Raw genomic sequence first — 16,932 nt, 5'->3', positions numbered from 1 at the left:
GTGTGTGCCTGGTGGAAGCGTGCACTGACGACTGATGGTGTCTGTGCCTGGTGAAACTGTGCACTGACGGTGTGGTTGTGCGTGTGGTTGTATGTGTGGTTGTATGTTGTATGGCGGGCCTGAAACTTAAAGTACCGCTGCCTGGCCGTAAAAAAAAATTAGGGGAGGAGAAGCCCTTTGATGTGGTGTCACGGCCTGGCGGCCATGATTTAATGCAATTAGGAGAGAGGAGAGTGGTGTTAAGAGGGGAGAGTGGTGGTGAGAGGGGAGAGTGGTGAGAGGGGAGGAGAGAGTCAGGCCTGGAGAGAGTGAGGAGAGGCGAAAGAGAGGTGGGTGAGGAGAGAGAGAGAGGGATTGGAGAGGGAGTGTAGTGGTGAGTGGTGAGAGGGTAGAGTGTTGCGTGGTGAAAGGGGAGATGAGGAGAGGGGTGAGTGAGGAGAGGGAGAGAGGAGTGAGTGAGGAGAGAGTGGGATTTGAGAGAGGGAGGGGAGAGTGGATAGAGTGTGATAGATCGTTTAAAGGGAAAGACGACAGTGGAAGATTCCCAAGAGAACAGCACCTAGTCAAAGATTCTCCAAGAAAGATTTTTCTTTTGGACCCACCCTCTGGTACATGGGGCAGTCTGTGTGCACACTCCACAACACCCACTGTTACAGTGTAGGTTCAAAACATGAACTATGAAAGGATTTGAAAAAAGGTCAAGGTGCACCACTTAAACGTTTTTTGAAACTGTTATCTCTAATAGGGTAAACAGTAACGATCACATCAACTATTTCTTGTATTCTTGAGAGTTCTTTATTCAATTCAGTTGAAAAAAGCTATACACAGGATCTACAGCCGACGCGTTTCGTCCTCAAGGGACTTCTTCAGGGCAAGATGGTCACTAACGGTGATGTCCCTGGATCTTCTCCCGTTGTCGAAGGGTGCACAAGTATATCCGTGAAGTTATATCATGGTACATATGGAATCACGTTTTTCAGACACCTATCCGTTTAGGATTCTGTTCCGGCAGATCAATTTTTCTGATTGGCGGTATAGGTCTATTCGAATATGACTACAACCGAATCACACCCGTAGTATAAGGTGTTTCAATATTGTACAATCAAGCCACATCCAAAATAAGGATAATAATCCAATAGCAGTGGAACCAGGGTAGAAAGCTCGTTTTGCACGTTGTCTCATCGAGCCACGAAGGAACCAGGGGAGGCTGCAGCTTACTTTATCAAGAGTTTCTTGGCAATAGAACTACTACATTTTCTTCTACCAATAAGAAGATACTAGTAGACGACAGACGGAGGTCCCCACTACCTTTCTACCCTGGTTCCACTGCTATTGGATTATTATCCTTATTTTGGATGTGGCTTGATTGTACAATATTGAAACACCTTATACTACGGGTGTGATTCGGTTGTAGTCAAATTCGAATAGACCTATACCGCCAATCAGAAAAATTGATCTGCCGGAACAGGATCCTAAACGGATAGGTGTCTGAAAAACGTGATGCCATATGTACCATAATATAACTTCACGGATATACTTACGCACCCTTCGACAACGGGAGAAGATCCAGGGACATCACCGTTAGTGACCATCTTGCCCTGAAGAAGTCCCTTGAGGACGAAACGCGTCGGCTGTAGATCCTGTGTATAGCTTTTTTCAACTGAATTGAATAAAGAACTCTCAAGAATACAAGAAATAGTTGATGTGATCATTACTGTTTACCCTATTAGAGATAAGTTTCTAAAGACGTTAGTGTGATAGATCGCTCGACAGATTAAGTGTATTTATGTGGCATTGAGTAGAGTGTAATTATGTTGCGTGTAATCATGTGGCACCTAGTCGTATTTGGAGTGTATGTTGAATTGAGTGCAATTATGTGGCATGAAATTATGTTGCACTGAGTGGTATTTGGAGTGTATGTTGCATTGAGTGCAGTGTAATTATGTGGTGTGTAATTATGTGGCACTGAGTGGTATTTGGAGTGTATGTTGCATTGAGTGCTGTGTAATTATGTGGCACTGAGTGGTATTTGGAGTGTATGTTGCAATGAGTGCAGTGTAATTATGTGGCTTGTAATTATGTGGCACTGAGTGGTATTTGGAGTCGGTTGCATTGAGTGCAGTGTAATTATGTGGCGTGTAAATATGTGGCACTGAGTGGTATTTGGAGTGTGAGGGCGGTCGAGTGGTAGGATGAGGGCGGTCGAGTGGTCGAGTGAGGGCGGTCGAGTGGTCGAGTGAGGGCGGTCGAGTGAGGGCGGTCGAGTGAGGGCGGTCGAGTGAGGGCGGTCGAGTGAGGGCGGTCGAGTGAGGGCGGTCGAGTGAGGGCTAACATGGCGGCCAGGCTGAGGGGTGAGCACATTCAGCGGTAGTTTAAGTATGAGGCTGAGGGTGTCACAGAGCCCTGTTTACCCAAAATTTGTCTCAGAAGTGAAATTAAATGCCAGGACAGAAGGAGTAGAGTAAGGACCGACGCCAATAAACTGAGGAAGATGCTGGCAGGCATATCAGCACAGGGGCAGAGAGTGACCGTCAGTCACCGGTGGACCACAAACAGAAAGCAACAGGAACCGAGTGCCTGACAAATACACACCGATAGCTGCAGCGAAGTGGAAGCAGTGGAAACGCCAGCTGCTTAGATAACCCCCACAAGGCTGAAAGGCACAGGGGCGCAGGCGGGCAGAGGCCAATCGACAGAGAGAGAAAAAAAATAGACGAAAAAAAAAACCAAGCAGTAAAGATTTGCGGATAGGTGCGAACCTAATACATCAGAGAGAGAAGGAGAAAGGCAGAGCTGCTACTAGAAAGAAAAAAAAATAGTCAGAAAGAAAGATAGAGGCTGGGGAAGACAAATGGAAAGAGAGATGCGATGTCAGAGAGGTTGGGGCTCAGATTTGCATGCAGCCACTGGAGAAGCCTGCTTGTGGCGACTGGGAGGAAGGGTGATGAGACGCAGGCCCTGCAGTGAATAATTATGGGAGGAGAGATGCTGGCCTGAGGCAGAGCGCACACTAGGGGAAGGAGGCTGGGCTGCCTTTGATGTGGTAGAGGGAGGGGGTGGGCTGCCTGGTTAGTGCGTGTGTCAACAGATGGAGAGTGAGAGCAATGAAGTTTGAAAGGGATGGTATCACTGAGTTCTGTAAGCACGACAAACATGCACACCCACATCCGACATGAGTTGCTTTCCATATCATTAACTTGACATGAGCTGTAGACACAATAGCAAGAACGCCAATGTTATGACTGTTAATATTGTAGCTATTATACATTCAGTCTGCAGGCATGCACACAGTGTTAACGGAAGTCGGTGACATTGTGGTACTGCTGTCAGTGCCTCCTGACTTGTTTCAGCTGCATGCCAAGGCCTGGAGTCAGCTGCGACGAGAGGCTCTCGCTGGAAGCAGAAAATGCATACAAATCAAAACAGACAACTAATCTCAGCGTGTGAGTTTAATTAAATACTGTACATATTTACTTACAGGGAAAAATCCAGTCTCATTAACATAGCCAGATAAGAGAGTACTGGTGCATGACAGCCCTCGGGGCACTGGGGGGATGTGATCAGCCCAGTGATTCACATCCATGGAGGCTTCACGCTGAATGCTGCCTATAGTGTTACACCAGCGCACTGCAGAAGAAACCTCTCATTAATAGGTAATCAACAGCTCCCCCCGACCAGCTCCTCGGCAGGAGTCCAGAACATCTGTTTCCCACTTGCCATGATTTAGTTCTGCTCCTAGTGTGGAAAACAAATTTGTGTTATTTCTTTTCTCATTAACCTTATTATGTACCTTCACCCTGAACTAAATGAGTGTGACAGAGATATGCTTAAAACGGCTTCCGTTCTAAATTGCTATACATTTCTTCATGATGGTGGGAGCTGGTAGCACGCGTAAGCCAAGCGGCGGCTTTCAGGTTTCATCCTTGTTAAAATAAATTGCCTTGCCTGGAGCTGTTTGTCAGGGAAGCCTCTGCCAGAGCATTGCCTGCATTACTGATGCACACATATACAAGTGTGCCATGGAGGCCCGAGGCTAAGTGATCCGTCTCGCGCTTTAGCAATTCTGCTTTCCAAGTTGTTCAGCATGTTTGATATTGTAAACCACTTACATCACGCGCACGTGCGGTCGCACTCCCGCATGCGCTAACATACGTTACCAGAGCAATGTGTTTAGCATGTAACTTTAGGAAAAAATAAAATCACCAAAAAGTTGTCAACATTGCATTACTTCCTCCAAATCCTGTCTTACTGATGTCATCATGCTTTCCTTATGGCGTCAGCAAAGACATCTTTAAAGTTCTCCAATGTGGCCGTAAGTGTATCTATGAAAGTACTGCTACTTATAAAGCAACATTTATATGTTGAGCAACAAGATGTTGTTCGTGTGGACATCGACAGATAAAGGTAAAACTAGCACTGGGAGAAGCAGAGCCTTTGAAGCTGCTGCCTGCTTGTGGGGACTGGGAGGAAGGGTGACGAGACGCAGGCCCTGGAGTGAATGAATAATTATGGGAGGAGAGATGCTGGCCTGAGGCAGAGCGCACCATATGGAGAGGGAGGGGGGTGGGCCGAGTGCAGGAGAAATGCTGCTGGCAGGGGGAAGGCTCGGGCAAGCTCGTGCATGAGGAGCTTGTCACGTGATTCTTTTCTCGTGAACTGTTTGAAATCCGCCTGTTAGGAATTTTTGGGATTCACAGTAATAGGTTCGAGTAAACTGGACCTTACCAGAAGTATACAAAATAGTTACCAACCCAAGGGCCTCGTGCGTGCCTCTGCGTCGTGGCGCTTTCGACGATGGGCTCCAGGCCTCGGGGTCAGGATTGCCTCTCAGCCCTGCCGGGCACACCTCTGCACCCGCATCCTTTTTCCCGCGCCGCAGGCTGGAACAGTCACGTGGCCTCGTGTGGCGTGGCGGCTGGTGCCTGGAGGTCTGGCAGATGGCATGCAATGCTGGGGGCTTTTTCTGTCTACACCCCACAGGAAGTTGGTAATACAACGCCAGAGACTGAGGGAGGCCAGGAAGAAGGGGCCGTGATTTAACAGGGCCCCGTGTAATGATTGAATATAGGTGAGAACTCGATTTTCTTTGTTGTGTACAGACAGAGGAGTCTGGTCTGTTTACAGCAGCCCCCAGACAGTGATGGACGAGAGAGGCGGGCTCGGGGATCTAGGATGAGTATAGTGGGACAACACACAAAAGAATGTGCCTCGACTCCCCAACACAATTTTGCATACTAGACATTGGCCAAACCAGAGTAGCGAAGCCAGACAGGGACTGTCTAACTAAAGGAAACAGAGACTGGTATGTTAAATAAAACAAGCATTTGCAATGCATTAGGTCTCTCATTATCGAAATTTTAAGCTATTGGCATTGTAAATGACAATGCCTTTTATTTATGTTTTCAAAACCAACACATAGATAACAGGTCTGTCATTTACAATGCCAGTAGCTCAAAGTCTCGCAAATGCGAGACCTATTGCATTGCAAATGCTTGTTGTAGGGGCTATTAACTGTAGGGCCTTTTGGATTCAGGATGGTGTTAGTTGATTTCACTACTCTAGATTTCGGTTGTATCGCCGAGGGGCCTTGCAACTCCAAATCTTTATTACCTATTCCAGGGGAAGATTTTTACTCCCCAAATGTCCCTACTCCTGAGCATGTACCTATTGGCTTTGTTTGTCTCGGCTCATACGCCCCCGTCCTGTCTCTCCTATTTCTCCTCTCCTCGTTCAAAGTTTAACTTGGACCCCCAGTCTCTCCACCTTCTCCTTACCGGAATCATTGAAGTTAGCCATGCATTAGGTTCTGCGTCCTTTAAGTTCTCCAGATCACCTCCTTCCTTGTCTCCTAATGTTTGGGGTTTTATCTTATTAGTCTGGGGAGAACCGTAGAAAACACCAAACTGCTTTAACACCCAAATGCGAAAACAAGGCAGTCGCTGAGCTCCTCTGCAGTCCGTCCCCAGCTGTCGCTCCTCTCCTCTACGCCAGCCGCGCTGCAGCCGCAGACCATCGCCCCCTACGAGGCACCGCCTCCGCTCCGGCCGCCACTTCTGCTCGCGGGACGCCGGGCTCCGAATCGCCGAGCTTGCTATGCACACCGGACCCCCTCTCCCCCTCCGCTACGGAGGCACCGCAAACACACCCAAAGACCAGATTGCAGAAGGACGTAAGTTAGAGACATTTGCCTTCGTTATCTTCCATCCGTGCTTCCTTCATGCATTCCCGGAGAGAGATTTGTGAGCCTGCGACTGCTACTCACTAGCGGCCACCATTTTCCCCTCTACAGCATGTTCGGATTATCACCAAAAATCCAAGTGCACAAGTATTGATAAAGCTAGATCATGTACTGTATCCCTTCCACATTTGTCTAAATTACAAGCATCTCTACCTCATTCCTTTTCTGTTGTTTATCCTTCTTCCCACTTTTACTGCTAAGACTGTTTATTACTTTAGATTTTGTGCGGCACTTGTCGCCTTTTGAGCTTGATTGATAGTGCCAAGCAGATTGCTCAGATTAATAACATAAACTTGAAGTCACAGTTAATTGCTTTACTGCTCACCGTTCCAAAACACTTATGACATGTCCACTGCGTAATGTGGAGGCTTTTCAAATTGTGACAACTCAAACTATCAGGAAGGAAAGCAGTAAATGTTGGTATCTGATGTCTGAGGAGTCATAATCTGTCTGCTGCCTCTGGCTCCGGAAGTACCTGTCTAGGTCCCCATGCCTAAGGATGGCGTGGTGATTGGGGCCTTCCTGTAGTACTGTTCTACAGATGGCAACCTAGTCTGCATGACTGTGGGGCAGAAGACCTAGGAGTACAGGAGTTATTACTATACTGAGCTACTTTTTTCAGAATGTGTTATTTACATTTTTCAAATGCACAGCACATAAAATGAATGTTAATCAGATTTTTACTTTTATTTTAGATTCTAATAAACCTCCTTCATCTGAAACAAGTGAAGACCCTGAAGTTGAAGTGACTCTTGATAATGGTTAGTTTTATAAATTGTGCTCTTTTAAAAAGAGAGCAAAGCAAGACTGTGCTTAAGTGTATGTGTGAGAGAGCTTAGCTTTTTATTGTTTAGACAGCAGTGGTTTAACTGAAATTCCACATTATAGGATTTCAATGAATGGCATGTCTTGGGTATTTTTAATATAATTTAGCTACTTGTAGACTGCATTATCCCGTCTCTTGTTCTTTGTAGTGTTGGAATATTCCTCTCTATTGAAGAGATTTTGCATGTGCCAATAGTGCCCGCAGCTTGATCCTAAATGCCTACTGATTTTTTACTTGATTTCTTTCCCTCGGTCTTCAGGAGGAAGAGACTAGGATGCAAGATAAAAAACGATGTTTTTGTTTAGTGTGCATGCTGTTTTTGTGTTTTTTTCCCATTTCTTTCCAGGCATTGGAGCTAGTAATCCTCTTAGCACCTTACTCATTGGTTTAGGTTTAAAGCATTTTATTAAGACAAAAACATAGGGAGAGGGAAAAGGAGGTTAGGGTTACATACATTTAGGCGAAGGAAATGAGCATGACATTACGAGTGCGACGGTGGACTAGTCCGCTGTGGAAAAGGAAGCAACAGCGAATGAAAAAGGCTAAATATAAGCAATACCTCCATGCTGAGCATAGTCAACACCATCAGTCTGAGCAGAGAATAATAAGCAATAACACAAAGGAACCCAACCCACCATCCCCTAGAACCCCCACCCCAAACACCCCAACTCCCCCCCACCCCCCCTGTCCAATGTACCTCTAGTAACACTACCTGCTCCCCCACCGCACCCCCCCCCCCCTCCAGGAACCCAGCCCCGCTACCCCCCTTAGTCTGCTGGAATCACCAGTGGCGTCAACCTTAGGAGCCTGAGGTACCTCGGACAGGTGAGTTCCCTAAATTCGGTAGTTAATAGCGCCGAAAGGGTTGCCACAGCTCATCAAATTGGTCTATCTCCCCCGCTACCGTGAGTGACAATTTTTCCATACCCAGCACATGCCAGAGCCTGTGCAACCAGCCAGTGATGGAGGGGACCGTGGTGGTGCGCCAGTGGATTAGGATGTTCTGCACCGCTGAGCCCAGCGCTATCGCGATTTGCCTGCCCCTACGGGACTTCAGCGGATACATCAGGCCATTAGGAAGGCCCAGCAATATATACGCCGGAAAGCGCGGTAATTCAATTTCAAAATGCATATCAACCTCATCAAGAACCTCCTTCAAAAAAGCGGCCAACAAGGGGCAATCCCAAAGAATATGCGAAAGGGTCCCCACCTGACCACAACCTCTCCAGCACTCCTTCTCGATATGCCTGTTCATCTCGTGCAGTCTCTCTGGGGTGTAATACCAGTATGTGGACACCTTGGTGAGTGTCTCAGTGAGGCCAGTGCGATAAGCTGAGTGTCTCGCACGGTGTGCAATCTGGTCCCACTCCTTGTGGCTAAGTGTCCTACCCAATTCCCTGTGCCATCGTTCCCTGCCCGGATTATAGTAGTGAAACGGAGGGGGCTGTAAGAACTTGTAGAGATCAGTGATCAGTTTAGCATCAGAGGCGCGGGTCACCAGCCACCGCTCATATGGTGTTATCTGACGATCAATGGTGTCCCGCACCTGGGGTTGAAGCGCCCAGTGCCGGACCTGCATATATCGCAGCCTATCCAACTCCGGAAGGTGGAAATCCCGTTGAAGTTGCTGAAAGGGGACCACCCCCTCCAACCCATAAGTCTGAAAGAGCGCTCGGCAGCCCGCCGTCCTCCAATGGGAGAAAACGCCCGGCTCCATCCCTGGGGAGAAATCAGGATTATCCACTATGGGCGTAAATGGCGAGGGGAACGTGGTGAGTTCTCGAACCTCGCAACTCGTGTCCCACACCCTCAGGGGAACCCGCGTGACAAAGGAGGCATAAAGATTGGGGGGGGCGGTGAGCTCGGCGCAAGAATGGAACTTCCAGGAGGGTACGCCCTGCCACCGCCTGATCCTGAAAGAGCCAGTGTTTATCGGATTCCCACCTGCTCCACTCCACAAGGTATCGCAGCTGTGCCGCCTGAAAATATTTCCGGAGGTCCGGAATACCAAGGCCCCCCGCCTCCGGGGAAAGCGTGGAGAGAACCCTCTTCATCCGCGGCTTGCGGCATTGCCAGACAAAGCGTGCGATGTCAGCTTGCGTCTGCCTGATCCAACCCACTGGAGGCTGGAGCGGCAAGGCTCGGAAAAGATATAGGATCTGGGGCAGAACCGTCATCTTGACCGCAGCAATCCTGCCAAGCCAAGACACCAGGCCCTTGCTCCAGCGGCCAAGCTCCTCCTTGATCTTCTTACTAAGAGAGGTGTAATTAGCCGTTACCATCTCTGGCAACGTCGGCGCCAGCAGAATCCCCAGGTATGGCACCAGGGACGATGACCACTGCATGGGAAAGAGCCGCTGAAGGTCCCGTCTAGAATCCGCAGCCAGAGACACATCTAGAGCTAAATATAAGCAATACCTCCATTCTGAGCATAGTCAACACCATCAGTCTGAGCAGAGAATAATAAGCAATAACACAAAGGAACCCAACCCACCATCCCCTAGAACCCCCACCCCAAACACCCCAACTCCCCCCCACCCCCCCCGTCCAATGTACCGCTAGTAACACTACCTGCTCCCCCACCGCACCCCCCCCCCCTCCAGGAACCCAGCCCCGCTACCCCCCTTAGTCTGCTGGAATCACCGGTGGCGTCAACCTTAGGAGCCTGAGGTACCTCGGACAGGTGAGTTCCCTAAATTCGGTAGTTAATAGCGCACGGAAGGGTTGCCACAGCTCATCAAATTGGTCTATCTCCCCCGCTACCGTGAGTGACAATTTTTCCATACCCAGCACATGCCAGAGCCTGTGCAACCAGCCAGTGATGGAGGGGACCGTGGTGGTGCGCCAGTGGATTAGGATGTTCTGCACTGCTGAGCCCAGCGCTATCGCGATTTGCCTGCCCCTACGGGACTTCAGCGGATACATCAGGCCATTAGGAAGGCCCAGCAATATATACGCCGGAAAGCGCGGTAATTCAATTTCAAAATGCATATCAACCTCATCAAGAACCTCCTTCCAATAAGCGGCCAACAAGGGGCAATCCCAAAGAATATGCGAAAGGGTCCCCACCTGACCACAACCTCTCCAGCACTCCTTCTCGATATGCCTGTTCATCTCGTGCAGTCTCTCTGGGGTGTAATACCAGTATGTGGACACCTTGGTGAGTGTCTCAGTGAGGCCAGTGTGATAAGCTGAGTGTCTCGCACGGTGTGCAATCTGGTCCCACTCCTTGTGGCTAAGTGTCCTACCCAATTCCCTGTGCCATCGTTCCCTGCCCGGATTATAGTAGTGAAACGGAGGGGGCTGTAAGAACTTGTAGAGATCAGTGATCAGTTTAGCATCAGAGGCGCGGGTCACCAGCCACCGCTCATATGGTGTTATCTAACGATCAATGGTGTCCCGCACCTGGGGTTGAAGCGCCCAGTGCCGGACCTGCATATATCGCAGCCTATCCGACTCCGGAAGGTGGAAATCCCGTTGAAGTTGCTGAAAGGGTACCACCCCCTCTGACCCATAAGTCTGAAAGAGCGCTCGGCAGCCCGCCGTCCTCCAATGGGAGAAAGCGCCCGGCTCCATCCCTGGGGAGAAATCAGGATTATCCACTATGGGCGTAAATGGCGAGGGGAACGTGGTGAGTTCTCGAACCTCGCAAACCGTGTCCCACACCCTCAGGGGAACCCGCGTGACAAAGGAGGCATAAAGATTGGGGGGGCGGTGAGCTTGGCGCAAGAATGGAACTTCCAGGAGGGTACGCCCTGCCACCGCCTGATCCTAAAAGAGCCAGTGTTTATCGGATTCCCACCTGCTCCACTCCACAAGGTATCGCAGCTGTGCCGCCTGAAAATATTTCCGGAGGTCCGGAATACCAAGGCCCCCCGCCTCCGGGGCAAGCGTGGAGAGAACCCTCTTCATCCGCGGCTTGCGGCCTTGCCAGACAAAGCGTGCGATGTCAGCTTGCGTCTGCCTGATCCAACCCACTGGAGGCTGGAGCGGCAAGGCTCGGAAAAGATATAGGATCTGGGGCAGAACCGTCATCTTGACCGCAGCAATCCTGCCAAGCCAAGACACCAGGCCCTTGCTCCAGCGGCCAAGCTCCTCCTTGATCTTCTTACTAAGAGAGGTGTAATTAGCCGTTACCATCTCTGGCAATGTCAGCGCCAGCAGAATCCCCAGGTATGGCACCAGGGACGATGACCACTGCATGGGAAAGAGCCGCTGAAGGTCCCGTCTAGTATCCGCAGCCCGAGACACATCTAGAGCCACCGACTTGCCCATGTTCATTTTGAAACCGGTCACTCGTGAAAAAGCATCCAACTCGTGGATGCAGGCGGGAAGGGACCTCCTGGGATCGTCCAGGGTCAGCAGGACATCATCCGCATAGAGGCTGACCGTGTGAACATACTGCCCCATCTTGATCCCGATCGCGTCCGGGTTTTGACGGATCCTCTGGGCAAACGGCTCCATGTAAAGAGCAAAGAGGAGTGGGGAAAGAGGGCACCCCTGCCTCGTGCCGCGCTCGATTGCAAAACTACCGGAGCTGCATCCATTGACCCTCACCGTCGCTGAAGGGTACCTATAACAATTGAAAACCATCGAACAGAATTTATCACCGATGCCCAGTTTCTTGAGCACCTGCTCGAGGTAAGGCCAGTGAACCCTGTCGAAAGCTTTCTCGGCATCCACCGCCAGCAGCATCCGCTCGCCTGGGATCTGCGAAGCCTTCTCCAGAATGTGCGTCACTCGCTTAGTATTGTCGACAGTTTGTCTGCCGGGCACAAAGCCAGCCTGGTCGGCCTCAACCAGACCCGGGAGGTGTAGGGCCAGCCTGGATGCCAGAATCCCCGTGTACAACTTGAGGTCGACATTCAGGAGCGAGATGGGCCTATATGAGCCACATAAGGCCCGATCCTTCCCAGGCTTCGGGATCACTGAGACCGTCGCTCTCAGGAGATCCGGTGGGATGGCTCCCGATGCGGAGAAGGAGTTAAACAGCCGGGCGAGGATAGGGGCCACAACCGGGCAAAAGGTTTTGTAAAACAGGGACGTGTAACCGTCCGGGCCCGGGGCTTTCCCGTGCTTAAGTCTAGCTATCGCGGAAATCACCTCCTCAACGTGGATATCGCGCTAAAGATATTCCGCCTGAGCGGGGTATAGCGCCGGAAGGGTCACAGATTCCAAATATTCCACGGCTTCTCGCGGCGAGGAGGGCTCCTCGGTGTACAGCGCCTCATAGAAACCACAAAAGGTTTCCGCCACCGCCGCATCACCCGAGACAGCCACCCCGTCCGTACCCAGGAGTTCCTTCACCACGTTACGCTGTTGCGCAACACGGAGCCTGTGTGCCAAGAGTTTGCTACACCTATCCCCCCCTGTGTAGAATGCATGTTTCAGACGTAACGCTGCATATTCCGCCCTGTCCATGTCCAGCGCCGACAGGAGCTTCCTGGCAGCCTTCAACTGCCTCCAAACCCTTGGAGCACCCGTACGGCGGTGGACCTGTTCGAGCTCCCGGACCTGGGAAGTCAGCTCCTCCCTCTTCCGCTGCCGCTCCCTGTTTTCTGCCGAGGAGATGGAGATGAATTCCCCCCTGAGGACCGCCTTCAGCGCCGCCCACTGTGTCGCCAATGAGGTGTCTGAGTTACTGTTGTGTGCCTGGTATTCCCGTATTGCCTCCTCAATATGTTTTACAACTGTTTTTTTGTGCAGAAGGGTGTCCCTAAGGCGCCACACCCCCCTAGAGGGGGGGGGGGTCGCCGGCCACGCAAACGTGCCCACGACCGGCGCATGATCAGACGGTGTCAGGACCCCAATGTCCGCCGCCGTAGCAGCGGCACACATCGGTCCACTAACCAAAAAGTAGTCCAACCGTGCGTAGGTCCGGTGCGCATGCGAATAATAGGAGTAATCCCTATCTGTAGGGTGGAGGGTGCGCCAAAGGTCATGCAAATCCATGTCGGTGATTCGGGCCTTCCCGGCCTGGGAAAGTTCCCCGGTCTGCGGGAATCGCTGCACTGACCTATCTAATGCAGAATCGAAGACTATATTTAAGTCACCCCCTAGGATAACATGACGATCGGGGGAGGCAGTTACATCCACCAGCACCGAATCCAAAAAGCGTTCTTGATGGTCATTCGGGCTATATAAGGAGCCAATAGTAAACGATGTGCCCCCCAGGGGGAGGCGGTATGCCAAAAGCCTCCCCTTCTGTTCAGCAAATTTATACAACACCTCCCCCTTGAAGGAGCTCGCCAGCAAAATAGCCACCCCCGCAGTCTTGGACACAGCAGAGGAGAAAAACTGGGTGGGATACCTGGCAGAGCGCATTCTATGACAGTCACGGGACAACAAGTGGGTTTCTTGCAGGAGGCATATATCGGCTTGTGTCCCCTCCAGCAGAGACCAAATCGCCCTACGCTTTACAGGGTTATTCAGACCCTTAACATTAAGGGTCACCACCTTCAGGGACGACATATCTCCCAGAGTCCGGAGACGCTATGTCGCGGGCAGGCAACCGGAGGGGGAGGGGCGCAGGGCAGCAGCGCAGGACAGGCAAAGTAGGACCAAGCGTTAACACAAGAAACATCGGACAGATCCTTCCCAACCCCTGAACAACTCCCGACCCCACCCCAAACGAACCAAAGGCAACTAGCCAAATTCCAACTCAAACACAAACAACCCATTGTCCCAGTCAAGTCCCAAAACGGACAAGTCTGCAGAAAGTACCAAAAGTGGACGTCTGGCCACTCGCTTCCCCCGCTCCCCCCCGACCCCCCCCTCCGACCCCCGAACCTGGCACCGAAGAAGCTGTGTCCATCTCCCCCCGGAGTGAGTCTAGGCCGTCAAGGCCACACCGTTCGAGGCGGCCGAGTCCCTGGCCGCTTCTCTCAGGGCACTGGCCATGTCCGCTCTGATGGTGGGCGAGTCAGGCCGCCCAGCGCTCGCCGCCGATCTCCTTCTCGTCGACCGCCGTCCTCCTCTATCCGAGCGCCTCCAGGTCGGTGTTGCTCCATCCTCTTCAGTAGCCGTGAGCCCCAAGACGCCGCAAACATCCTGCAAAGAGCGCAGTTGGTGCAGTACCCCGTTCCAACGAAATATCAAACGAACGGGGTGCCCCCAGGAGTACGGCGTCTCGTGCTCGCGCAGGAAATCGGTTGCAATCTTGAAGGACCTGCGCTTCTGCAATGTGATGGCAAACAGGTCCTGATAAAACGCCACAGGTCGCTCTCGGAACGTCAATGGTTGTTTCCTGCGGGCCTCGGACATGATGCGCTCCTTCATCGGAAAGTCAGGGAGGTAGGCCAAGAGTCCGGCGGAGGTGCCGCCGACTGTCGCTGTCGGCCGACTCTGTGGGCCCTGTCGATGCGGATCGGAAAGTCCGCAGCCTCTCCCGGAACAAGTCCTGCAAATAGCCCACCAGGTCTGTCCCCTCATCTGCAGACGGTACACCCCGTACCCGTATATTATTCCTCCTCGACCTGTTCTCTAGGTCCTCGTTATGGGCTTGGAGTTCAACATGTTGCTCCCTGAGACGGAGAACGTCCTGTTGCAAATGGACAATCTCGTTGTCCCGACGTTGGGCCGCCGCCTCCACCGTCTCCATCCGCTCACCAAGGCCCTCCACCTCCCTGCGGACCTCGCGTACTTCACTGGCCACCTCCTGCTTCAGCGTCTGGAAGTCTGCTTTAAGCGAGCTGAACAGGTCCTCCATGAAGGACCTCGTGACGGGGGGCTCACCCCCGGTCGGGTTCCGCCGCGGCCCGGGAAGAGCCCGGAGACGGTTGCGCCCTGTCCCGCTGTTGCTGGGCCCTGCTAAGCATGTCCGGCAGGGTGCGATCCCCCTTCCTCGATCCTCCTTTTCCGGACATTTGTGTCCCGTACTCTGTCGCACTCAACTGAAGCAGGAACACTGGCTTCGGCCACCTCCAGTAGGCTCGGCCCTCGATGAGTTTCCAACGTTCGGCAGAGTCCCTCAAAAAGGAACTCCCAGCCAGATAGGGGACCTGCGCCACGGATGACAAAATGGCGGGCCAGTCTAGTTACAGAGAGCCGTTCGGTGCTCAGCCAAGATTCCAACAGGGACCCCCGCTAGCGGAACCTCGGCTGGTGCATCCCGCAGGAAGGGAGAGCCGTGCAAAAGCAAAGGGGTAGGAGACGACCTCAAGCGACACTGAAGGAGGGCTGCGTCACCGTCGCCGTGAAGACAAGATGGTGGTTGGGCGGGGCCGGGTAGATCGTCCAGGACCGGCGATGCCACCAGGGCCACTCTAGAAGCCAGGCATACAGAGGAAAGTTCTAACCAGGGCCGTCCAGCTAGAGAGGAGAAACAGTAGATCTGGCTCCGATCCTAAGCATTGTCGCCAACTGGCCACGGGGCCGGGGCCCGCACCACATGAGAGGCCACCACCGCAAGTCCAAGCACCACCACGATCACACGGCAGGGTCCTCGCGCAGTGAAGGCACACAGCCGTTATCCCTCTGACGGTCCCCGTCGAGCACCGGGGCGAGCTTCACTCCAGATCGCTAGACATCAGCACCAGGCCCCAGCCGAGGCATCCGGACAGCGCTCTGCTCTGCTCCGCTTCCAAGGCTCTCCGCCGTCCTGCAATCGGTCTTTTAGCGTGCTTCCGCCGGAGCGATCGGGGCCAAAGTAGCATCAATGCGTGCCCCAAGGTCTCCGCCGCCCGTCTCTCAGCCTCTGAGCTTCAGCGGGGGAGAGAAGCTAACGAAAAAGGGCTCAGGCCTAGTCGGGCCGGAGGAGCTGCGGGAAGAAGCGTCCGCTCACCCCGCCATCTTGGCCACGCCCCCCCTTACTCACTGGTTTAACCTGTTTTTAGATCAAGTTTTTTTAAGGAATGTGGATTTCATTGATCCCGTTTCTTTGATTCTGGTTTTGCTCCTTCACTGAAGCCAAGACTTATATGGATCAGTTAGTCCGTCTCTACGATGCAAGAGGTCAAAGGCACTGTCCAGCAGCTGGGGAATGATGTCTGGTATGCAAGCCTGTATACCGATCTAATCTGATATGAGATGGATACTATAATCCTTTCTTTCGTGGATGCACCCCACTTAGTCAATAGAGTTTTCATCTGTCCTGTGCTTAGAAAAGCCTGGCGTGTCCAGGAAACAACCTGCAAGAGAACAAGTTGTGCCACCGTGAAAGCAAGCGTGAATTGAGCCTTATATTCTTGATTGAAGGGTTCGACAAGAGCAGTAGGTAGCTTAAGAACATGGAATTTTCAGGCAAGATAGCACTGGCACATGTTTATTTGCCACCAATTCGAGCAAGTCTCCGCTTGTAAAGATGCCATGGTGTCACTCTAATTTGTTTGCAGAAGCAAGACAGAAGTGTTTCAGATTTACCAGTAAATTGGAGACTAATTGAATGCTCTGTGGACCCACAGAATCTTAATAAGCAACTAAGAACTAGACTTCACATTTCAAGAGCAGGACTCTTGAACCTTCTCATCGTCAGACTATGAAATTGAGGGGTGTTCGTCATGCAGACCCATGAATCCGAAGGCCCTCAGATAGAGGGAGGCCAAGTTGTTTATAGCCAGGGCGAAGAAAGAAAAGGGGCTGGAGAAGGACGAGATCCAAATCCAAGTCGCCCATCCGCATACATCAAAGTCATTGAAGCACAAGAAGAAGCGGCAGCATGGATCCAGACATCGTTTGTCTAAGGATAAATCACCGAAGGATGAAGTCTCATCTTCCCCTTTGCCTCAGGTCACTCTGGAAAACTCTCTGGCTCTGAGTTTCTCCTGCACCCAGAGAAGTGACTCCATTGCCTCTGGCCTCTCCATCACCAGCTCCAGTGTCTCCGGTGCCGCAACCGGAGCCTGTCAAACAGCCTCCTCGAGCTATCTCT

At 51.9% G+C, this 16,932-nt stretch overlaps 1 protein-coding gene across 4 annotated transcripts in view; it reads left to right on the top strand.

Annotated features, from left to right (window-relative positions):
* The window catches only part of GTF2I (general transcription factor IIi), a 1,434,650-nt gene that overhangs the window by 363,841 nt on the left and 1,053,877 nt on the right, over positions 1-16,932 (top strand). For all 4 annotated transcript variants that reach the window (XM_086954596.1, XM_086954597.1, XM_086954594.1 and 1 more), the window contains one exon: positions 6,934-6,999. In XM_086954596.1, coding sequence (XP_086810722.1) covers positions 6,934-6,999 — 66 coding nt within the window. The remainder of the gene's footprint in view (positions 1-6,933; positions 7,000-16,932) is intronic.

The sequence above is a fragment of the Lissotriton vulgaris genome, chromosome 2_1 (assembly GCF_964263255.1).
Source record: "Lissotriton vulgaris chromosome 2_1, aLisVul1.2, whole genome shotgun sequence".
NCBI classification, from domain to species: domain Eukaryota; kingdom Metazoa; phylum Chordata; class Amphibia; order Caudata; family Salamandridae; genus Lissotriton; species Lissotriton vulgaris.
Note: the sequence above shows the minus strand (reverse complement) of the source record. Positions and strands in the feature narration are given on the sequence as shown.